Source organism: Perissodus microlepis, chromosome 7, assembly GCF_051167445.1.
Source record: "Perissodus microlepis isolate ML-2025 ecotype Zambia chromosome 7, ASM5116744v1, whole genome shotgun sequence".
Taxonomy (NCBI): Eukaryota; Metazoa; Chordata; class Actinopteri; order Cichliformes; family Cichlidae; genus Perissodus; species Perissodus microlepis.
In genome coordinates this window covers 21,067,200-21,092,376 of record NC_140467.1, presented here as the reverse complement: position 1 = coordinate 21,092,376, position 25,177 = coordinate 21,067,200, and the positions used below count along the sequence as shown (strand labels likewise).

At 39.7% G+C, this 25,177-nt stretch overlaps 1 protein-coding gene across 4 annotated transcripts; it reads left to right on the top strand.

Moving 5' to 3' along the window:
* The first annotated feature begins 1,869 nt into the window (after nt 1–1,869).
* On the top strand, nt 1,870–25,177 carry mfge8b (milk fat globule EGF and factor V/VIII domain containing b). 4 transcript variants are annotated; one of them, XM_084934091.1, is made up of 11 exons: nt 1,870–2,068; nt 10,668–10,790; nt 10,984–11,115; nt 11,760–11,792; nt 17,037–17,150; nt 18,049–18,230; nt 18,517–18,672; nt 18,987–19,131; nt 20,845–21,029; nt 21,122–21,277; nt 21,882–25,177. In XM_084934091.1, exons 1-11 carry the CDS (start codon nt 1,999–2,001, stop codon nt 22,023–22,025), a joined length of 1,440 nt encoding a protein of 479 aa, XP_084790217.1. In that variant the 5' UTR covers nt 1,870–1,998; the 3' UTR covers nt 22,026–25,177. The 4 variants fall into 4 exon arrangements, with proteins under 4 accessions (XP_084790217.1, XP_084790216.1, XP_084790220.1 ...); XM_084934090.1 differs by having other exon boundaries at nt 20,827–21,029; XM_084934094.1 differs by lacking the exon at nt 11,760–11,792.

Here is a 25,177-nt window from a genome sequence, read left to right as displayed (position 1 = left end):
TGGGAGCTTGATAGAATCTCCACTCCTGGACATCACTCTTAGTCTCACACCTATTAAAAACAATTATTTGTCTCACGCCCACTCCCTCTGACAGCTCAAAAATCAACTCTGACCCAGTGCTGGATCCCAGTTCCAGAAACACCCACAGATGGCTTGATACAATAAAGCTCTGGCCTTAATCTGCATGTCAGAAGAGAATTTCATGCATGGCACATCATGGAAATTTTCCCAGAACTTTTTGTGAATAGACTTGCAATTCATCAACAGGGCTCCATCAAAGAGAGACATTACGGACTAAAGCGGTACTGATGGTGACGATGATGACGCAAATTAAATGCATGTAAATTCAGTTTTAGAAGAAAAATGGGACTCATTTAAATATTACAAATATTTATAAAATATTTCAGTGTGCTTCAAACATTTTTGGATACAAGAAACATTATTCAGAACATTAAGAATCAATGAACTCTCTCACATGCTATAGTAAATCTGACATTTTAGACTATATTCATATATCATATATAGATGATATATACATTACAATTAAAGCAAAAACTCATATGGAATTTTTTTTTAATGCTGTGGTCTAGGCCTTACATGATTATAGCTCCTTTTCCCATCTGTTATCCATCCTGTTGTAATCATATAAAGCTGTTATTTATGTATAATGAATTCACATACAGCAAATCTGACTTTAGCCATAAAACAACCAAATGATGCTAATGCATGCTGATTGAACTGTTAAAGTTAGTAAAATCTTACCACTAGAGTTCAGCAGAATGTAGATTACAGTAAAATACATTCTGTTTTCTTACACCTCCCAGTTCACCTCACTCACCCCCAACCCACGGTTGCTCCTCCCTCAAACTGGTTTCTGGCAGAGGTTTTTTTTCCCTGTTAAATGGAAGGTTTTCCTTCCCAGTGTCATCAAGTGCTTAATCATAGGAAGTCACCTCGTTTTCTCTGTATTTTTGTAGGGTCTTTATCTTAAAATACACAGCACCTTTGTGTGACTTTTTGGCACTGTATAAATTGAATTGAATTGAATTGAATCATCCTAGCTACAGTGGCCTCTGTGGGGTAAACAACTCTGGCCACCGCTGTTTAGCTTAGCTGTCAATATGTGTCCATGTTTATTTACTCTGGAGGAGGCTGTAAAACGTTTTGATGAAGTCTAATTTGGGTCAAAGTGTCAGTGAGCTTACTTCTGTCCAACAACAGTAATAATGAGTTGAGTTCTTGAGTATATCCTGAACTTTTCTGTCAGTACGCGTTGCTGTTTTTGTCCCTGTTAGCTGTAACTCTCATACAATGTGAAAATGTAATCAAACTGTTTGTCAAGGGAAGAGTGTGATTTTAAGGACGTCCTTTTGGTGGCCAAAGGTGATGCTATCAGAAGTTGGTTCTTGAAGTTCACTAATGCTGTTGGCTTGATATCTGAAGTCAAAATAAAGGTGCGTGGTTCCTGGTGCTGTGATGTCCCTCAAACTCAGAGAAAAGCATTTTACTACACTGGAAAGGACTGGCAGACCTATTCACCTTCGTAATACATAAATCAAGTCAAGTCAAGTCAAGTCAACTTTATTTGTCAATTCTGCCACATGTACAGGACATACAGAGAATAGAATGTTACTAAAATGTAAACAATGATTTTCCCCTCAAGGTTTGGGTATTGAAAAATTGAATGAAATCAAATTTAGGTATAGTGCAGCCCATTAGCTATAAAAGCTTCTTTTGTTTCCATAGCAGATCAATTTACTTTTCTTAGTGACTTTTTTTAAACGGGGGGCGGGGTTACAATTAAATGCCAGGCTGCGATTGGCCGAGAGCCGAGGTACACGTGCTCCTTCTCCACGCCTGCTCTCTGGGAGTAAGAGCCGAACAACAAGCTCGAGCCGCCGTAGCAACAACGTCCAGACTGTCGTTGCACTCTAACCGTACAGTTGTCCTTCAAACTAACAAACTACAGCTATTTAACGGCTGATAAAAACAAGAAGTATGAACGAACAGACGCGGTTTTTCCTTTGGCTGCAACTTTTTACAGCTTGTCTGGTGTTTGGGGTAAACGGTAAGTTACCTCTCTCTCTCCCTCTTTTAACATTTGTTCTATTACTATCAGTCTTTACTGTTAACAGCCCTTACTGCTCAGACCGCAGCCCACAGCGTCCAGTACCGTGACTGTTTCAGTTGAGTTGGTTGCTTGCTTCCCCTCTCGTCACTTCTGATTTTACACAGTATAAATTAGTTGTTGACACATCAGAGTTTTTTTCCCCTATCTCCCCCCTTTTTTTGTGCGTGTGCGCGCGCGCTAATCACACCCCGGCACAAGTGGTGCCTTCACTTCATCGCCAGAATAATGGAGCTGTGGGCATTTGTAGGTCCAAGTTCAAGCGATCCATGAATAAGTGGACAGGACGTGTGGGAATGTGGTGAGTGGGACACTGGCTGGTTGTGAAACGGGAGGATTGCAGTTGTAAGGATAATCACATAAAAACAACTAACCGTCTGTAGCTGATGAGATCTAAATGTGTTCCAGGTTTTGTATGGTTTACAGAGTCAACGCTTGGAGGCATTCATGTGCGCATTGACACCCCCCCCCCCTTTTTTTTTTTTTTTTTTTTTTAAAAAAGAGAAGCATACACACACTTACGGTGGCTATTATACTTATCCAGTGTTAACCTTATGCCATTGGCGCTTATCTTTGTTTGCTTCTCCACGCATCAAACACATTTAGGCCGATGGACAAAAGCTGAAATGGCCTGACTTCCACTGCCTCCATTTCTGCTCACACACAAATGGAAAAGGAGTCACATGTGTTTTCCTTGGTATGATGGTGTATTTTCCAAATGTGAAAAAAGGAAGAAAAAAAAAAAGGATCATTTTCCACCATTTGCATATTGAAAAAAAAGGGAAATTCATAACTTGGATTACTGTTGTGTAATAGTACATTGCTTTCCAGATTAAACATTTTGATTTATAGTCTATTCAGCTGTCAGTGAGCCATTGGCTTAGTTCTCCTGAGGGATTGAAACTCAGTATCAGAGGTCAAAGCAGTTTCTTCTTCTTTACAGATGTATTTGAAAATATGTTGGAAAGCATAAAAATAAACTAATAAAGAACAGAGTTAGATTGATTTGAAAATAGAAGCGTAGAAGTGGCTACTTTTTTTTCACAGTATAGCATGACTGTTGTACTTGTCATGGTTTCACTATCTGCCTAATGCTTCTGTGTCAAGAGTTTTTCCTGCCTTTTGACACCCACCAGAGATTTTGTTCAGAGCCAGAGGTAAATCACCAGCATTGTACTTTTTAAATTGCAGTTTACTCATGCATAAACCATGCTTTTCTTTGTAAGACAGTTAGAAATATCAGGAAATTACACTTTTGTTTCCTGTCAAAGTAGCAAAGACTCATTCGCTTTACTGAAGGTGGACTGAACTAGCTGTTATGTGTAAGTCTCCCCTCAAATAGCTGTTTTGAGCCAGAAGAAACAGAGTGTGCCTTGGCTGTGTCTATGGTGCTTGTGTTTGGTGACGAGCCAACATGAATCCTATAATAGATACTTTATGCATTATGCTTTGCTTATAATATAACATCCGAACTACACATTGTGCTTACGTGCTTCTTAGTGAGTTTTATTTTATTGTTTTGTAGATTTAGTGCTTTCGCTCATCAATTGTGTGGAAACACATGCTGTGGAAAAAGCAAGACATAATTGAAGATATGTTCTGTTTGGTAGTTAAGAGAACCATATTTTTTCAGACTTGAAGGATAGTGAAATTAATGGATAATAAACAACTCCTCTTACTTATCCCAGGTGCAGTATTGCACAAATGTTTCATGAACTTTTCTATGTCTGTTGCTAAAACTGAAATGAATGAAGTGAAGTGCACATCTCAGTGTTCTCTTAGTCCTCAAGACTGACAGACAGGACAGCTGCGGAGAAAAGGTACAGTTAACCCAACCACAATGTGAAGTCAATTTTCCAGATCCTAGCGTGCCAGCGAACTTCCACCCACACCAGCGCTTGCTCAAATCTCTGCTACAGACAGCAATGAAGGGGGGGGGGACTTGTTGCTGCTGTGTCATGCAAAATGTTTAGAGGCCATAATAAGAGCTGAGTGGATTTTTCCCACTCTGCATTTGACCTGATTAGGTTCATTTCAGCAGGTTGTGCTTTGGTTGTCTTCTTCATTAGCTGCTGATGGAAGACAAGTGGAAAATTGAGTTCTGTCAGAGCTGAGGCAATCTTTTTCTCATGACAAGACCACTTAGGATAGCTGACGGAACCAGGGCTAAATATAGCCAGGACACTGTGTGTGTGTATGTGTATAACTTGTGCATGTTGGCAGGTGTGTATGAATAATTTCCTTTTACAAATTTTCTTGTGAGTCTGAGATAATTGCTAATAGATCAGGTAGATATTGGTCTTACTAAATGTGAGATATCTGATCTCAACAAGGAGTTTAATTTCCTGTTAAAGTGATGATGTTCCTTCTTCGAAGTTTCAGAAAAAAATGAAGAGACTTTCCTGAATAATTTAGTTAGGATTGTTTTTATTTATGTATATATATATATATTTTTTTAAATTGTTCAATATTTTTCTGCTATTAATATTTATTAACATCTTATTTTGTATTAAAGAACATATAGCCCATGGAATATCTTTTATTGTATATTGACCTTCTGGACTTCTTTACACACTTTCTGATTACATCATTACTACTTTTACCCAAGTATCTTTTTCCAGCCCGTTCTCACTTTTTCTGTATTGTTGTGTTGAAATAATAATAGTAATATAAAAGAAACAGCTTTTCATAACAGTGCACATTGGATTTATTACCTTTTCATATATTTTGGTCTGACTCTGCTAAAAAGGTTCTACTTACTTAGTAGTTAGTTGTTGTTGTTATTGGCTAACAACTTGTGATTGAAAAGTTGTTACCCAGTGAGCATACCCTGGATAATCTAACTTTTTGGCTTTTAGAATGAGCATAACTAAATTTACTGGATGGATAGACGGACTATTTTCTTTCTTTTTTTTTTTTTTTGCTTTTATATAAACTCACCAGGAAAGTGTTTCCCATGGACTTCTATAGGACTGGGAATATTTATGAAAACTCATCAGTTTCTCCCATGGTGGCCATGAAAAAGTACAGATTTAAGACAGTTCAGTTTGATTCACTTTTCAGAAGCTACATCCGTGTTTTATACACATACTTTGTCTTAGGGGACTGGCATGGCTGTGCATTGGTCCAACACAGAGCTTTGCAGGACAACATCTGTCAGATTTTATATATTCTATATCCTTTTTTTTTTTTTTTTTTTGCTTTTGGAGTTTATTCATCTCCATGTGTGTGAATGTGTGACGGAAATCTTCATTCATATCAAAGCTCCGTCTAACCATCTGCGCGTTCTGGGTCTTCCCCTTGGGCGGCTGTCTGCTTCAGCATGTGACGACTTTATTATTCCTTTTCCCACCAAATCCCTTGGGGACAGGACAGGCTCTTTCTTTCTTTCTTTCTTTCTTTCTTTTAAAATTCCATATGAATTTTGAATAGCTTCCTTAATCAATGTTTCATAACAATATGGAATATCATCTAATTCGGGACACGTTATTAGTGTCTGTCGCCCCACTTTCCAATCTGCCATGCTGAATATTTTACACGCTGTCTTTTGTGCATTCAGCACTGGAGCCAAGTAGAAAATTGATGGGATTTGCATCCAAGATCAGGAGTTGTTTACACAAACTTTTTGTATTCATATGGTCAGAGAAAAGAACGCCAAATTATTGACAGCATTGCCACAAAGGTTACATCTCCAATGAGTAATCCAGTTAAGACTGTTGTTACTATGGAGTTATTATCTCTATTTCAGCTGTAGTCAGCTACAGACGAGCGTGTTGTTTTGTTGATGGTGCATGACTCGTGTGTGCCTGTGTGTTTGAGTGTGTATTTTTAGCGGCTGGCCTTCGTTGTTGTTTTCTTGGGAGCAGTAGCAGATGGCTGTGCTCTAGAATAGCAAATGCAGATTATAGAAACCTCACCTGCAGCTGGAGTCCCGCTGATTCTTAATATTGAAAAGGCTTGGGTTATCACAGGACCTTCCACTTCCTGTGTGTTTAGGTTTTCCCTGCTTGCTCCTTGAGCACTCAGTACTACAGGAATTTTTATTATAGTTCAGCACATCCTTAACTGTTTTAACAAGGGCTGGACGTGTACGTGTGTGTGTGTGTGTGTGTGTGTGTGTGTGTGTGTGTGTGTGTGTGTGTGTGTGTGTGTGTGTGTGTGTGTTTTTGGACATGATGTAAGCTTTTCTCTTTCTGGTACACTGAGTTCCCACACTGGCCTGCCAGCCTGTATGACCTGGCAGGCCAGTGTGTGGACGTCAGAGCAGCGTACAGCATGTTTGCTGTTTTCAGACCACAGGACCTTTTCAGTCCAGTTGTTAAGACCAACACCATTAGCCATTTCTGAGTCCAAATGGTCCTCCAATTCCCAATAGAAAATGAGCACTGAGACGCCATTGAAAGTTTAAAAAATGGTCTGAATTCTTTAAGCTCCATTAGAACAATCAGCGTAGCTGTTCTCCTAGGTGTTATAGTAAAGTAAAGTAAACCAAGGCTTGCTAGGTTTAGTGGCATGAGACGTTAACGGTAAATGAACCAGTTAGTTAACGTGTAAAGATGATTGTATTTAAATCAGTTTTTTGTAGATTTGTATGATATTTGAAGGTGAGCCTGTTTTTGATGTAAAGGTTAAGTATTTTTTATAAAAAGTACAGCACTTATATAACTTTGCATGTAAACAAAGCCAGAAAACTAAATACTAGTAACATTTGGAGGGTTCTCAATAGAACTACATGTTGAGGGTCCACAGTGGACAAGTGCTTATGGCATATGGCAAGAACACAAAAAAACAAAACAAAAAACCCCACAGAGAACGTCTGAGATCCACAACATGAGGTCGTTAATATGTTGCTGCATGGTTTGGTATTAGCATGATATCCACAGTGAAACATTGACAGCATCATGTTGAAATGCTGTGAGCCTCACACGGTCCAGGAGATGCCTGGGTCCAGAAATGAGGTTGTTATATCGTCAGTAACACACTGGTATCAGTGCCTTGCTGCATTCTGTCCTGCACTAAAACAACTTCCCATGTCCGCTTCTTTTTTCTGTTCTGTTTTTTTGTTCTCACCATGCATATCAACAGTATGGAGACATTGCCTTTGAGATTATTGACTTCCAAACCCCTGACCTCTGACAGATCTCGCTCATTCTTTGCACTTAACATACAGCTTATGAGACTAATCACCCCTCAGACCACAGTCAAGTTACTTCCATCTGGCTGCAGATAGCTCCTGTTTTGAATACATTTAATAAGGTAATTCCTTAATGTCTTTTTTAACCTGTCTAAGTGTATTATGTTTTGTGCACCACTGTTTTTTTTCTCCAAGTCTCCTTTGATAGCTCAGGGGTAATTCGGATGAAAGAAACTTTTTGCCCTTGGCTATGTGTATTTTGTGCACACAGCAAATGGCATGCTCTGTGCAGTCCTCACAAATGATTAAGTTTGGAATACAAATGGATCAGACATCAGTGCGGAAGCCAGAGTTTTATGTTACCTCAATTTCTTTTTCTTTAATGTGGACTCATTAAGTGTCCTCAGTTTGTCCACCACATTCCTAATGTCCTCAAATGACTCCTCTGTCTTCTTCCTCATTCAAGGTTCACATTAAATGCAGTAAGTCCAAAAAGTCCCTTGTTGTGGAGCCTTCTCATCCTTGTTAAGTGCTCATTTTCTTTCCTGTCTATCCATCTGAATTGTATTGTGATCAGAGGGTACAGAGGATTGACTGAGATTGCTGGTTAACTGTAAAGGTTTCTCCTTCTGTGATGTGGGAAATATCTGTTGGTGCCCCCCCCAAGCAAACACAACACTTATCACATAGTCACACTGTTTGGACCTCAATCTAGGGCTGGGGCATCATGGGAAAGGCACAGACAGTGACTCATAAAAAGTGAGAGAAACAATGCCCTGTGGAAATGGGTTTTCCAGCCAAACATAACTCCACATACCTTCCTGATCTGTCACTGTGGTTTAGACTTAGTGGGGCACCATGTTGGGTACTTGTAGAAGTGGTGTACTTTTTTGTTTTTTCACTGCATTAATAACTGTAGCAAATATTATGCATCTATATCTGTACTCTTGTAGTACAGAAAACTTTTACTTAAACATATTTTTAAGCTTTAAGTATCTTGGAAGAGTATAACAGAGCTTGGGGTTCATGTGGTTGCATTTGCACAGCATATAACAATATGTACTATAACTGGTTAAGTTCAGAGCCATGACTTGTTTGCTTTGTGACTCTTCAATTTCATTATACTTAAAATGAATAGGCGTGAACAACAAAAGTTTCACTCATTTCACTCATCAGTAAAGTGACTTTTACTGACAACGGTGTCATTGTAGGGATTTTTTCAGGTTGGGTCACTGCCTCTTTGCGGACCACATTAACTTGATGCGTCATTAATTTCATTTCCTCAATACACCCAGGCAGATTTTCAGCTGAATAAGTCAAGTCATACCACAAACAGACAGATAAAATGCCGATTGTTGCAAACTTTATTAGATTTTTTGTAAACATATTTTGTTATTCATTTTTATCTGTTAGGTTTCCAGAGGAAGGGAGGATGTGTTCCTTCCCAAAGATAAACAGGCAGCAACTTTGTTTGATAAGGATTTGTTAGTGGTGCCAGGCAGGCCTGTTTCCTAAGAATCCCACGAGATGTGAAAGCACTCGAGGGCCGTGACACTGGCTACAGCACAGATAACCCGGGATATTTGTGGGCTGGGCACTTCATGGATAAACAGTCAAACAGGATGTTTGTAAAATGGATCTGATTCCTGCAATTCCCTCAGTGCTGTTTGCTGGTAATAACAAATGAGGTCCATATTGTCATAAGTGACTACACAATACTCAGACTACACGATATTCATTTGTGCACATTGAAGAGTAGTGCTTCCGACGTTGGCTAGAGTTTGCACTGAATAAGTTACTCTGTGTTTTGTTTTTTGTTTTGTTTTTGTTTTTAAGAACAACCAAGGATGTGTGTGATTACATTAGAAGCATGCGGCCTTGCACATTAAATTTAGTCTCTCCAAGATACCATTTTTAGCTATGGCCCTGTGGCCTATGATAATTATACCCTCAGCATAGCTAAAATGCAGTTCTTTAACTTTATATTAGAAGGCGGGGAAAAATATTTATTTCCTCCTCCAAAACACAGGGTCAGAACTCCTTTCTTAGCCTGTATGGCAGACTCTGCGGTGATTAAACCACTAGTTTGTCCCAAGGGGTCCAACCTCAGTTTCCTTAACAATTATCTAAATGATGATAAAGTGTTTGCTTAAAAAGGCATCTCTGTCTTCTTGAGTGTTATAAGATGCTAAATCATTGACTTCCTCTGTATTATTCGAAGTGTCAAAATAGCTATATAGAGGTGTAATTTTTAAAGTTGATTTCCAAAATACTATGTATCAATTTGCAGAAAATTGTCATTACATGTGGTTTGTTATTTAAACCCTATAAAGGGCTGATGGCTGTGTGAGATGCTTTCACGCTAAGTTTGCTTTAGGAGGAGGAAAAAGCGCTTTGATAGAGCATGCAGGAAGTAAAATACCCATTTGCTCATTGTTAATTCACTGTACTTTTTTCACTGGTGTAATTCTCAAATAGACGTAACACATAGTTTGAATTAGAGGCGTCCCTTTTTTGTTGGACTAAAACTCTGCGAGTGAATCAGACCTGATTCAGTCATGATGCTCTTAAAACGCCACAACAAACCCTCTGTTTCTTTTTTCCCCTCCGCCGAGCACTAACTGACATGATTTCCCTCATGCCCAGAGAGCAGCCAGATTGTCAGGTCCAGGCTCGGCAGCAGTTACACTCTGGTAGAAGCATCCAGTGTTTGTGTGGTGTTTACAATGTAGTGATGGCTTACTCAGCTTTTTAAAACCCTCACTTCCAGCCTGCAGCATGGTGTGTACTCTTCAGAAACACAATATGGGAATAGAATGGAAATATGATAACAGAACAACATCATTTTAGTTGTTTAATTGTTGTTACACTCTTACTGAATGGCTTCAGACTATAGTTGTAATGCTAAAAAATGAGCAAAAATTTAATATTAGTAAAAACATGTATAGTGGCTCCATAGTGTGGTGGTTTGCACATACGCCTAACAGTGAAGGATCCCTGTTGTAAGGAAGACGAGACCAAAAAATCCAATTGGGGTTGTGTCAGGAAGGCATCTGTTATTAAAAATATGTTAACATGTGGAGCTACTCCTTTGTGAAAAAGGGATAGCTTCTTCATTGTAAAGACGCATAAAGCCAATGCTAAACCTGCCTACTGTATGTGAGCATATTTTCTGTCCTGAAATATTCTCCTGGAGATATCAGATGTTTGCTGAGGGGAAAAAGTAAACTGTCAAGCATTTATAAATGTGAAATGAAGCAAATAAACCACCGCTGGCTTCATTTAAAAAAAAAAAATCAAATTCAATTTCCCCACTAGAAGAACGTACTTTTTTATCAGTTCTTGTGCAGAGTAGTTTATTTTAAATGTAGTACTCAACTTGCCACCGTTCCACTCTGTATGCAGGTGATTTCTGTGAGGTGAACGTGTGCACTAATGGTGGGACCTGTGTGACCGGGGCAGGGTCTCCATTCATCTGCATCTGTCCTGATGGCTTCTCTGGAGAAACCTGCAATGAGACTGAGTCTGGTATGTTATGCCTCTGCAGGATGACTGATTCACAGTTTACTGCTTAGTTTTTCCTTAAACATTTTCTGGCATACCCCACTTCAGAAGCCCAAGTTTAATTTTGTTAAATCAAGGTTAAACCCCTTTCATAAAAAATTACATAGAACACTGCTTAAACTCTGTTAAACTTGGCTCTTTTTTTCAATACCCAAAGGACCTTGCAACCCCAATCCATGTAAGAATGATGCCATCTGTGAGGTGACGGGCCAGTCCCGCCGAGGTGATGTCTTCAGCGAGTATGTCTGCAAATGCCAGCCCGGCTTTGATGGAGTTCACTGCCAGAACAGTAAGTTTGTGCTCCCTTTTGACTATTGTAGGTTGCAAATCTAAAATACTGGCAGGCTTTTTGTGGGCCTTGTAGAGCTGCTGTAGTGTAATAACTCTACTTAATGAAGGCCAACTATGAATGAAAATTGAAAAACAATGGGTGTTGGAACAGTTTTTGACTTCTACTGATGCTTACTTGTGGAGAAAATTGTAATAAGCAGACCTAAGTCTCAGTGTTGCCACTGTGCTACTATTGTGTGTTTGTTTGTTTGTTTGTTTGTTTGTTTGTTTTTTACCAGCAGTACATACTTTGCCATGCCATTAACTGGCACGTGTAATGACGTCCACATTGATCAGTGTAATGTGATACACTAACATGGAGACAGCTGCTGTGATTGCTGGCCACTGGACAGTTGTCATCCTTTTTCAGACGTCACTCAGACCAGGTTGCTTTAAACAGGGTCAGCCTGAAAGAGTCGAAACAAGGATGGGAACGTGCTGCGCTCCTGCAGCTGCCTCCACCCCTGCACACAGAGACAGATGGTTACTGTTTGCAGGAGAAGGCAGCAGAGTGACAGTTACCACACGTGCTCAAAGAGCTCATTTGCAAGTCAGACCTTCAAAGTGTATTTTTGTGTGAACCTGTGTGCTTTTCTGTCCTAGGTGTCCAAGGTGCAGATTTAAATTCAAAGAAAGGTAACAGTGAAAACAGGAGTGTTTGCTGCACTTTTATCTCTTTTCCTTCTTGGATCCAACTGCTCTCTGTTCACTCTGGCTGCATGTGGAGGCTGAGGAATTTGGCTACATTCACAGATACACTTATAGACAAGGAACCGCTGAGTTCAGCATTATCTCTAACTCAGCACAAATAGTCCTTTATGAATCAAGGCCAACCACAAAAACAGCAGTGATATCATTTTAGCATTAGATCCACCAACTTTTAATCAGTTTAGCCACCCTGATGGGATGGGTCTTGTTATACTAAAACAATTGCTCAGATATCATTGAAGCTGTGCATCATTCCCGCTGAGTCAATTAGGTTGCTTCCAAGTTCTCATCTATTTTAATTTACAGTCCCCAGAGTGTATTTCGGTTCAAGACATTCTTTTTTTCATTTAAGAAACCATAGCCAAGGAATCTGTTTCTGTTTTCTTTTCCCCTCAAAAACCACAAATCACAGCTCATCAAAATCTATACATTCACAAGTCATTTGGCAGTTAATGTTAGCTAAGCTGCCAGAGTATGAGCCCTCCATGGGGCAGGCATTTACACTAATTAGATGATGCCTCAGGGATAATGAGGAGTGGAATTTATTTGACCATGTCTGTTTGAGAGCCCCCCTGAGGACTGCTGGGTCATAAAGGTCCACCTCATTTTACAGCTTCTGATGACTTGTTTGACAGTTTAAGTGCTCTAAAATATGTCTGTGTGTGTGGGCAAGGAGTAACTATCATGGCAGCCAGCTCCTATGGTTTGTGTGAAGCAGAAGGAGTCTGGAAGAAGAAAACCGGTGACTGTGGTGAACCCAGGGATGTAGTGTAGTTAAACATTTAGCCAACATTCTCACATTCACTTTACACTTGCACATTCAGACAGAAATATGAGGCCAGAACTTCAGAAAAATAAAATATTCAGAAATGTGAGGCTGTATAGGATTGGTAATGCATGGGAGTCTGTGATTGGAGTGATGGTGCTAATCAGAAAGCAGTCAAGCTCAAAGCCTGACAAGCAGGTGTCAGCAAACTGGAAGCCAGATGTAGGAGATGATGTTCTCACACAAACTACTGCATGGAAAAAAAATACTATAAATAGAAACAGAAAAGAAGTGGAAGATTGGCTGATCGGGGAATGGGGGGTACAAAATGGCACCATTCAACTCCACTTCAAGATTCGCAGCCTAAAATTCTTTTGAGAAACACATCAAATGAACAAGAAATCTACTGGAAAACAGCTTAATCACGTGTGGGCTGCACATCCCACATGAACAGCCGCACGCAGCTCATGATCTCATGTACAGACTGTTTAGCATACACTTACACACACACACACATGGTTTATCCCTCGTGCCAGTCTAGCCAACAGAAAGTGGCGGTCCATGCTGAGTGCTAGCAACGTCAGCGCTGCTTCTGTTGCCGGGTGAAAAAGCGAACATGGAGGCGGAACAGTGAATTAAGTCTGCCCTCCTTACAATGTCACACTCACTACTCAGGTCTGACTGCAGCAGTTCTGATTGTCCTGTCAAATTGGCCTAAAAGCCTTTATGGGTTGTACAGAATTTGTGTGTGTGTGTGTGTGGGGGGGGGGGGGGGGGGGGGTATAGAGATGCAGAGAGAGAGAGAAGGATGTTGAATGCTTTTCACTTCAGACCGAAGCACATTAATGCAAACAGTACGGGAAATAGTCTTTTTCTTCTTACAGTCTTTAAATCCCACATTTCCGAACAGTTATTCCGACTTCTTGGAAATCAGTGCGGAGGCCAGAAAAGGGTGTGTCTATGAGTGTTCTGATCTCTCATTTGTTTTGGGAGAGTTTTCAACTCCTCCCAGGATGTGGTGGTGCGGACAGTCTGGGACACGTGCCCCCTGTGGAATACAGGGTGTGTGTTTCATGTGTGTTTGTGCCGTCGTGAACTCTGTTGTGCCCAGCATATATTTATTGGTTCTCTACAGTCTGCATTTAAGAAGCCCTGTTGACCTAATAGGAACTCAAAGCAGCTTATGTGGAATCACTACATGATCTTAAGAATCACGACACAGCTGTCAGGTGTTTTGATAAGAGGCTGAAGCCTCACAGGTAAAAAACAAACAGACTAGTAAGGGTGGGTAGTCACAATTAACCATAGAGGTTGCTTCCATGAAAATAAAGACATTACAGCTTGGATGGATGAAGTGAAGTAAAATTATGTATTTTTTTATATTAGTTCTTGACATTAAGTTATTTTTAAACTAAAAGGAATTTCCTTGTCAAAAGTAAAACATTCTCCGTCCACTAAATAAGTATACATATTTGAGTAATACTTAAAATTTTATTAAGCGAGTTGGCTTTTAAAAAACTAGACTTATGGCATTCACCCATGAAGTTATGATAGATTAGAGGAGCCTGCTGTGTTTTTATTTGAAATTGTAGTGAGTCGAGTGGCTTTGCCCGAGATCCCCAAGAAAGTACACCAACCACATTTGTGTAAATATGTAAATATAATGTGGTGTTTAACTTTAGATTACTTCTAACTTTAGAAGGGTTTTGCAGGGAACCTTGAAATCCGTCAAACTTCCCCTTCTCTTTTCTTTTTTCTTTTAAGCCACAAGGACATGAAGTCATGAATAATGAATACATCATACAAGAGTGTGGAGATGCAGTGATATAGATAGTAAAATGTTGCACTATAGAAGCTTTGGTGTTATCGTGGGTCAGATCTATTATAGGCTGTGCTATAACAGTCTGTCCAGTTCACAGCACACAGAAAATAACACATTTCAGCTTTTTTTAATTTAATAATGCCGCTGGGGTTAAGAGCAGCTCTTGGTTACTGTACCATGGCAACAGTATGAGAAGTGATTAAAATATGTAATCTTGTCACTTCATGTTGGCTTTAGTTTGAATAAATGACTTTGGTCCTGTTTAATAGTTGTGCTAAATTTCATAAAAATCATAAGGTCGAAAGTTGCTAGCATTTATACTGAGTTTAGCAGTTTCATATAAATAAGTTTCAGAAGGTTCTTAAGTAACGTCCTTGGTGTGTTGCTACTCTTTGTCTTTGTGGAGAAGGGTTTCTGTTTTGTTGTAAAATCACATCAATCATTTAGTTTCAGAGCTCACTTTGAGAACCTTGTAGGGTCTAGTCTCACACTGTGAGGTATGGAGACATGACACTTTTAAAAGAGCAACTCCAAAGCAGGTTTGGACTGTCAGATGCAAGCTGGCACCTCATCCCACCCTGCTGCAGCACAGATCCAGGATGCAGACAGGTTTGCTGATCACCACATGCGCTGCCAGCGGACCTTGGCTGTGCTTCGATCAGGGTCAGATTTCAAACAAGCCACGTGAGATCTCTATTGGTTTTCGCTTCATGCTGAGACAGATATTGACACTCTAAATATTGTGGTAGTGTGCCATTTCCCTTAAACGTGATAGGGTTTGTTGGATCCCAGCCATAGAGAGCTGGCCTGTTTAGCTACCACGCACTCGTCCCACTAAAATCTATGTACAAACAGTTAGCTGATACTGAGATGCTACTACACACAGGACAGTCAGTATTGTTTTTCTTTTAGTCGTGCAGGTCATACATTTTGCAACATTTCCCTTGCCTGTTTTCTCCCTCTCTTCTTTCCTCCCCCTTTTATCAGATAGATGGATAAATGGATTAGCGCCTGGATCTGACAAGGCTGTGTGGTCCTCCTGGTCCTCAATCCTCTTACAGGAGGAGGGCCACCAGCTGACGCTCCTCAGAACTTGACAAGAGTTTGTCTTACTAATGTTGTCTGGTTTGTTTTCTTTGACACCTCACAGATCATCTCACTTATTTGTGACAAGAACTCAGTTTGTCCCCACAAAGCCTCTCGTCCCAGAAAACAGCTGTCTGATTTTAAATAAGTTTTAAAGTAAATAAAAATGGAAGATTGACCTTTAACTTTTGACTGTTTCTACCCATGAATTAGCAAAGTGCAAGTATTCATACACCATGTGCTGCATTCGTCCTACACATTTTATTTTATTTTCCTTTTTTCTGTTTCTGTAGTTTCAAATGTTGTAACGATCCAGTGCATGTAAAAAAATAAAACAACAATAATAATAATAAAAACAATTATGCTGTAATAATTTGTTCTAGTAAAATATAAAAATGCTCTGATACAGGAAATACCAGCATGCCTGGATATAGACAGAGGTAGCTGCTAACATTTTTTTTTCACAACAACAAAGAGATCAAAGAGCCTATTTGCAACATGCAGGGCCTGATGTTTAAAATATTCAGCTGCTAAAATAGTCAGTTTTATGTGATGTAGCATGAACTCCCCGAGCTAGAAGTGTCACAGCTGTGGACCTCATTATCCAGAGTTTGCGGATGCACATTTCAAAATGACTATATTCCTCCTGTGACGTTTGAAAATGAATGTTTGGACACAGAGCTATTTATAGAGAGAGCATGTGGGCAGGAAGATGCTGCTGTGTGTGCGTGTTTGTTGGTTAGAAACATTACATCAATGTGCTGAGTTGTTTGCGTGCATTTCCCTGCGTAATAACAAGCACTCAGGATTAAAGCTTTAGAGATTTGGTCTGAAATTCTGCTTTTTGTGTGCAGTCATCTGTACAACCAGCATCATTCGTGCCTTGGTCCTGAATGTGGTCAATATAGAGTGCCTTCAGTGCCAGTTTAATCACACTGACAGTTGTGGTGGGTGAGATGAAAAGGAGTTTAGTCCCATTTTCATTCTGCTGATTTGTCCCCCTCTCTGTGCTACAGTTTTTAAGTGGGACACATAATGTTTGTAAGGGTGCCATCAAGAGGTGATGCAAAGAATCACAGCAAAATGAACACATTCAAGGCACTGAAATGATTCTCCAGAAGATCATCTATTGTACTTTGAGCATCCAGAAATGGAGTCAGAGATTTCCTATAAAGACACATTTACTTCTGGGAGATTTGTTTTATAATCTACACCTTAAACACACGATCTCATGTGCAGTAGTCTCTTTGATGTCAAATATATCTATCAAGTCATTTTCTGACTAAGGACTAAGCTCGTCTCACTAACCTCTCTACAGCTCCAGTTCTGCTGGCACAGCATGAGGTGACCTTACTGCAAATCAGATGATTGAATATTGAACTCTGTTTCTCAAGCATGATATGCAGCTCACTCACACTTCTAACCGTAATCTGCTTTTAAACTTACCTATAGTTGACCTGTCCTGTAACAACACTGACTGTGATTTATCTCCCTGTAGATGTAAATGACTGCGCTGGACAGCCATGTGAGAATGGCGGTACCTGCAGAGACCTGGATGGAGATTTCAAATGCCACTGCCCTTCCCCTTATGTAGGAAAACACTGCCAACTTCGTAAGTGTCAGACAAGCACTTGGTATGACAAAATGCTTTGAGGCAATAAAAAAAACTCCATATCTTCTTAGTTTTATTTATGCTAATGTAACAGAAGCACTGTGATTAAAGGAAGTGCACGACACTAAAGAGGATAGGGGATGGTGGCCAAGCTGCTGGGGTTTTATGATGATCAATGCTCAACATAAAGATGGTCTGTTCAAAATGCGAAATCAATACTTTGTTCAATTAGGCTGATTCAGTGCTCTGCATCCCTAATGATTTTATGGTTCAGGTTAGTAAAAGTTATGCATACACATCACGTGTGTGAGACCAGATACTGACTTTTTACATGCCTCTCCATTGGTAACCGTCACATGCAGAATTTTGGGGGGAGTTCTTCATCCCTTGAGCCAATTCTTCTGAATATGATATTTGAGAAATGCGTTGTTGGTACTGATTTAATACAGACATTCACTTGGACTTAATAAATAAATAATAAACTAATTTCAGTTTTGTTGTCAAAGAAAACACAATTTTGGTTATAAGTGAAGAATTAAAAAGCAACAGCAGAAAATCTTCTATAGAGTTTGGCCTCTAGCTGCCAATTACATTACCAACACAGACATGTCACCTATGTAAATTAGGTTGATTACTAGTACGGGTGGATGCTGGGGTTGTGAAGGAGTTGAATCAGCAGGTAGCCACGCAGGGCAGCAGCACTGCTGACATATCAGACCCCAAGACTGGTATGATACTGGGGAGTGAGGCGTAGTAAAAGTAAAACTATCTCATAGGCTTCACACCACGTGAAGAACGTGAAGACTGCATTGTGACATAATGTTTATTCAGCTCCATATCTCAGAAACAGAAATTAAATGGAAATAAACTTTAACCTAACCCCAGGCTCTTTCTTCAGGCTGTATTTCTCTTCTCGGCATGGAGGGAGGGGGCATTGCCGAGTCACAGATCTCAGCCTCATCAGTCCGTTACAGCCTACTGGGCCTGCAGCGCTGGGGCTCTGAGCTTGCCCGCCTCCACAACAAGGGACTGGTTAATGCCTGGAGTGCAGCTGCACATGACAAGAACCCATGGATACAAGTGAGAATAGTTATACAGTAGATTATGAGTGTAACGCAGGCAGTTAGAAAACTGACCATGTAGACTGACAATAATAAATAAAGGCTGGTGAGAAATTAGGGTCTGGAATCATCGAGATTTAGAACAAATGCGTTTCAATCATAAACTTTTAACATATTCTCACAGTATGCAGAGCTTTTTGTTTGGACTGCTTCATTTTACCTCTTATGTTTTTGAGATTTTGAAAACTATTTGATTTAAAGGGAAGGGAGACTCATCTTACCATCATCCATTTCTACATTTCCAGATCAACATGCAAAGAAAGATGCGCTTCACAGGAATTGTGACACAGGGCGCCAGTCGCATGGGCACAGCTGAGTTTATCAAGGCCTTCAAGGTGGCCTCCAGCCTGGACGGCAGGACATACACCATGTACAGAACAGATGGACAGAGAAAAGACTATGTAAGGCAACAGAAGAATAAAACACACAGTATTGTAGTTGAAAAGTCTGTTTTCCATTGCTTTATATTAGAATTGCAGTAACTGTTCCAAACAAGACAGATTCCACAGTGATAAAAGACTTTCCTTTACAAATAAATAATATATCACACATCACACAGATAAATCTGGTAATACTCTACGGTTACTATAATGCCACACTTTTGACTGCATCAGCTTGAAAGCAGAAGTTAGGTCACAAAGCTGCTAACAATGGTTGCTAACACTCACCTGATGGTGCAGTTGACACAGTTTGCTTGCTCCCACCTCTCTCCTAGGTTTTTGTGGGGAACATGGACAATGACGGCACCAAGACTAACATTTTTGACCCCCCGATCATTGCCCAGTACATCCGCATCATTCCCGTTGTGTGTCGTAAGGCTTGCACTCTGCGCATGGAGCTGGTGGGCTGTGAACTCAACGGTAAATTCACAAAGAAAACATCCGCTGTACACATGCCGCGCACACATGTTAGGTTCTCAGTTTATTGAGGTTTGTTAGTGACTGAAAGAAGCTTTTTAACATGCAGGCTTAATGTGGGAGGAAGTTTTCAGGAAGGGAAATCCAACAGCCTTTTTTCTGCTGGCATTTATCTCCTATGTTTTGTCACTAATTATTTCAGTTTTGCATTGAGCGGTTAATCATGATCAAACGATGTCATGCGCAGGGTAATACTGTTTGCCAGCTCTGAACGCAGCTGTGTGCTGTCTGAGTCTAAGATGTTCCCTAAAGAATTTATTAAAACCATATGATTATATATACCACAACATATTGGATGCTAATTGGTAAAAGACTGATCATATTCATCGTCCCAATGTTGTCACCCCAGGAGGCTGATGTAATATGTGGTTCTTTGAAGTCTTCTGTATTTCAGTAGAAGCATATTCATCTTTCTTTTCCTTTTATCATAAGCCAGTGTAGTTCCTTCAGTCTTGCTGGCCTCGTCGCACTGTCAGACATCTGTTTCTCTTTGTTGTCTCTTATCAGTGTGTGTTCTTCTTCCACTGAACTTCAGTTTCTGCATGATTCCACAGTTGTGTAACACGAGATCTCGACCAGCGTGTGTTTTTGGTTTAATCACTTTACAACATACTAATACTTTCACATTCACTTTAATGCAAAATGCTCATTACCTAATCTAGCACTGTTTGTTTTACATTCACTGACTTGCTTCAACGCTGTTGAGTGAATCAGCTCAACTGTAAAGATGCTGTTTTAATATTCAGCTGCTTGTGCTAAATATTTTTCATGCAGCTTTGACCCCTGTTCATTTAACATGCATGCTCAGCTGTTCCACTAACCCATCACTCATTAAAAAGTCTGTTACAGCCTTTAAATATTACACTGAGCTCCACACATTTTTCTTTTTTTTAAGATCTTTATTCTGCACATGTAAAATTACATAAAGTAAGAATACTGTGGACCTCCAGTCACTGTAAAACCTAATGTTCTCCTCATCCAGTGGGTGTTTGTCAGCCTCAGGTGTGATTGGGTAAGAGCAGAGACGTTATAGAACAAAGAAAAGTAGAAATCTTTGGGCCAAGCAAAACCAAAAAACTAATAAGCCATTCATCTTGTTGCATGCTCAGAGTTGAAGCTCATGTAATTTTAAACTGCGGGTTGGTGGGCATGACTAATAGTATTCATAATGAAGATGAAGGCAAGTGTATGTAGTGTTTTTTTAGCTTGCTTTATCCTTGGTGTGAACAAACATGGCAGTGCTCTGGTGAGCTGAGCCAGGCACTCCAAGTATATGATTTTATGTCCCCATGAAATTAAAACATTCATTTAGACAAAAGCCCAATGTTGTTAGCCTAAAATGGCAGCTAAATAGCAAGACTGTCTTGTAGAAGAAATGTAGTTGGTCTAAGGGTTAGGACAGTACATTATGAAATATAAATGATTCCAGCCAGCCGCAACAAAGAGTTGAGAAACACCCACATTTTGTCCTTGCTCATTTGTCTGTTGCTTCGCATCACTGGCTGGCCTTGGGCTGCTTCCTGTCCGTCCTCTGTCTATCATGCTTTCTTTCTTTCTTTCTTTCTTTCTCTTTCTTTCCATTCCTCTTTTCTTCTCTTTCCTTTGTCTCTTCTTCTCTGCCTGGTCTCACCTCCACAGTGTATTCAAACGCTTCAGGTTGTTCAGAGCCAATGGGCATGAAGTCCAGATTGGTGTCTGATCGCCAGATTACAGCCTCCAGCACCTTCCGCACCTGGGGCATCGAGGCCTTCACCTGGCACCCTCACTACGCCCGGCTGGACAAACAGGGCAAGACCAACGCCTGGACTGCTGCTACCAACAACCGATCTGAGTGGATACAGGTGGGAGAAGACTGGCCAGAGTTGCACACTGGTTTTTATTTAATGCATTCTACTCATGTAAAGGTTCTTTTTTTTTTTGTCTATGACCTCAGGTTGACCTTCAGTCTACCAAGAGGATCACAGGAATCATCACACAGGGAGCCAAAGACTTTGGCTCTGTCCAGTTTGTCACAGCCTTCAAAGTCGCCCACAGTGATGATGGACAGTTGTGGACCATAGTTAAGGACGAGACCACAAAGACAGACAAGGTCGGTCCAACAGCACAGGGGAACAAAATGAATTTAAATGTTCTTCTAATTACTGAGTAAAACTTAACACACCTAGACTGGCCACAGCATTAAAACCATCTGCCTAATCTTGTGTACCTTCCAGTCATGGTACCCAAACAGCTCTTACTTTAACCATGTGTTTTTTGTAATCAGTAAATAATTAAATAAAGCAAAAAACTGAATAACAACGAAATCTGTATTTGATGTACTTGTCTGCATCTGGAGCCAGTTATGCTGTCACTGGGACTGATTAGTCTTCTGTGTGTATTCATTTCCATTACAGCCGAAAAATCAATTGATCTGCAGATGCAGGCAGTATACGGCCAGATTAGGTCACACTGAGGCGTGGCTCTGATTTAATCAATAAAACATTTATGGCTTTATGATCTCATTTTGAATTTTCTATTTTATGTTGACAATGGTTTTAGAGCCCATGTTCCTTTTTTACTTTTGCAACTAAAATATCTTAATGGATCTTAATAACTTTACACAGTAAATTAAGGGCGTTTTAATTAAAATCAACATTTACTGTTGCAACAACATGTGAAACTGTTGTGTTAATTAATCACTGTCTTCTCTTCAGATTTTCCCAGGCAACAGCGACAACAACGTTCATAAAAAGAACATCTTTGAGCCGCCGTTCTACGGCCGATACGTCCGCATCCTGCCGTGGGAGTGGCATGACCACATCACCCTGCGAATGGAGCTTCTGGGCTGTGACGAGTAGCGTTGCCCCCCCCCTACCTCCTCTTCTCTACCTCCTTCCCCTCTCTTTGTTTTCCTCCCTTCCCTCTTAATTCCCTCCTTTCTTTCTCCCTGCTGAGCCACACCTGCACTGCCTTGCTCTCAGCCCTAGAGGGCAGCAAACACCAGAGTAGCACACCACGACCTAAACCCTGGCTGGCCGGAGGTGGGAGTTGTTGCCCCTAACCAGTGTTACCAGAAGTCCACGTGTGCCCTCTGTTTTTGTTTCCTGAACTGATCATTCATCTTTTCCACCTGAACCAAATCTGGGATCTTTTCAGGAAGCAGATCTATGGACAGATATGATCCAATCTATTGGCAAAATATAAATAAAATTATTGTGTCCCTAATCCCCGTGTTTGAGGTCAGGGGTAACACGACTGCTGCTGTACCAGTTGGTGCTACCTGGACTCTGATCTTAAATCAGTTCTTTGTGGAACATGGAACCTCCGAGACCCACAGCTGGTGATGTATATACGCTCCATTAAAACAACTTGCACATGTCCTTTAAATGAACCCTTGAGCTCCCCTGAAGAAACACAGAATATATATTATCTTTTGAAGTTACACTGAGGGTTATGGACAAAACTTAATCTGAACATAATATCTAATAATTAATATATGATTAACATATTGGCAAATAACCAGATTTTTAAAATGTATTTTTATTTGAAAAAACGACCAAATTTACTCATAACAAACTAAAAGCTTGTAATATTTTATTTTGCTGGGCAAAAAAAAAAGGTGAGACTGAAAATTTCAAGGTCAGTCTTAGAGTAGTACTAGTCTTTCTCACCAGTGGTTTAAAGAGTAAAATTCTTAGTTTGTTACCTTTTGTTTCTTTTTCAGGGCGGCTTTAAGATGTTTAATATCTATTTAATATCTAGTTCTAAGCTTTAGTATAGCAGCCACTAACAGAATAGTGTTCCTTTTTTGTACAAGAGTAAATTCTTGACCTGGATGCTTCAAATAAAGATGCAATCCACACATATTTTTTTGCCAGCACATCCTCAGGTTGTTGTTGTATTTATAAAAATCTAGTATATTGTGCACTGGTGCTGACACACAGAACAGAAAGAGGAATAAAATGTGTTTAAGTCTCCATCATTACAAACCTATAGAGTCACTTCACTTGTGATCTAAAATACCTGAGGAGACACCCGGGATCAGATATTTTAAACAAAAGACAACAGGTTTAAGATAATTAAGAGGTAATTAATATATGAAAGAAAAAAACAACACTTTTTTCTTTATTTGCAAATCGTTCAAACACATGCTGCAGTCATTAGAGGGGATAAAATTTTCAAAACGTTTAAGATCACTCAGAAAATTTTTTTTTTTTTTTTACAGTTATTGCAGTCTTTCATGTGTTATTAGCTATAGCAGATATATTTTACTTGTATAAAGTCACATTTGTGTTCTGGTTATAAAAGTCTCAGATCTGGATCCCCTACTCAACTTATGTTTTTACTGAAATAACAGTATTAAATCAGTAAATATATGTATTACCAGATGCAAGCCTAAAACTAAATGGATGTCGTCTCAGGTCAAGGTAGATCTGCTCCAAATGTACAGCAAATGCTACTGAGCTCTCCTCTTTCACTCACTCACTCGGCCCTGCTTCTAGTCGTGTTCACACAGTTTCACTTTTTTATGGCACTTTGATGTTCGTGTTTTGAAAGTATTAAAAACCAAAAAAAAAACAACTGTGCTGTGCATTGAAGAACAAACATAGATTTTGCTGTTATGTGTAGAGGTAAGCAGCAGAGAAATCAAGTTTGCAGTTCAGTGTCTGTTGGATTAAACTGAGTTTTGAAAGTGGTGTGTGTGCGTGTGTAGGGGGGAAGGGGTTTGGGTTTAACATTCATATACGCAGTACGTTTGTACTGGGATCTGCCTGCATTGGTAGACGCTAATGTTTGCAGCAGATCATTTACTTTGGGTCCAGCATTATGCCTCCAGTTCAAAGCTGCAGCCCTGCTGATAAGATACCAAATTAAAGCTGATTTTAACGCTTCCACTGGACATGACACAAGCCTCCATATCATCAGCTTTCTGCCACCCTGTCACAGTATTCTAAACCTTTCCACCCCATGAATTATGAATTATGGGCTTGTGCAATATTATACTGTGTTAGTTTTGATGACAATAAATATTAATTCAGGATCCCTAAAAAATGCATGAGGGGACAGCAGTGCCACTGAGAGGTCGCGGATAGATGTCGGTGTCAAACACTGTACAGTATTTATTATCGCAGATGATTCCAGGCAGCAGTCAGCCCTCTTATCCACGTCTGCATGTGTTTTATTGGTTAATAGCTGCTCAGTTTAAGTTTCCACTTTATTGGTGACATATTTTTTTCTAGATAGTCATCAGCATTGAAGTTATAGATATCTTGTTCCCCTGTTCTGGCTTTTTTTCTGATTGATCAAAAAGAAACTGATGATATTGATGTGTTTTATGTATTATGAGTTACTGACTGTTGACCTCTGAATTTTGGCTGGTTTTGAAGCTTTTTAAAAAAAAAAAAAAAAAAAAAAATTATTCCAGTCTTGTGTTTCTAAGAGGACCTTGTGTTTGGCCTTTGTATCTTTTAAAATGAACGAATAAATAAAGAAAACTGAAAAACTGTCATAACGAATTGACTGGGGGTTACTTGAATGTTACAGCAGCAACCTTTAAATCTGTCTTTGGGTGGCAGACTTAGGTTATATTATGCTGAATTAATTGGACCTGTTTTCCATTTAAAAAGGTGGCAGATCAAAAGATGAGGAGCGTGGAGGGTTGTTTTTGCCTGTTTAGCATTTAAACACCCCAAGGGTCTTTCTTTTTACCACTCTGCCTTTTTAAATGTATCGTCACCCAAAGAGGGCATGTCTTCTTTTCTCATTACAGCCTGTGAAGGTCACTCCCAAGTAGGGAAATCCCTCTAAGGTTTGACCCACATAATTGCAATCATATGAAAATACATTCAGATGGTGACACGGTGGCGGTTAAATTCTTGTCGGTTTGGGCTTTTTTTTTGCTAGAACTGAACAAACAAAAGGTAAATGTTGTGGAAAATTACTCCAGCAAAACCTTCAGATGATTGTTGTTGTGAACTGCTCCTATATAATAAAATTTAGCTGAATACTA

Bases quoted from the DNA above. Each gene is read 5' to 3' on its own strand.
- mfge8b (XM_084934090.1), top strand. From the start codon at position 1,999: ATGAACGAACAGACGCGGTTTTTCCTTTGGCTGCAACTTTTTACAGCT. The intron at 18,673-18,986 runs GTAAGGCAACAG...CCTCTCTCCTAG, and splicing joins ATGGACAGAGAAAAGACTAT to GTTTTTGTGGGGAACATGGA. The intron at 21,278-21,881 runs GTCGGTCCAACA...TCTTCTCTTCAG, and splicing joins AGACCACAAAGACAGACAAG to ATTTTCCCAGGCAACAGCGA.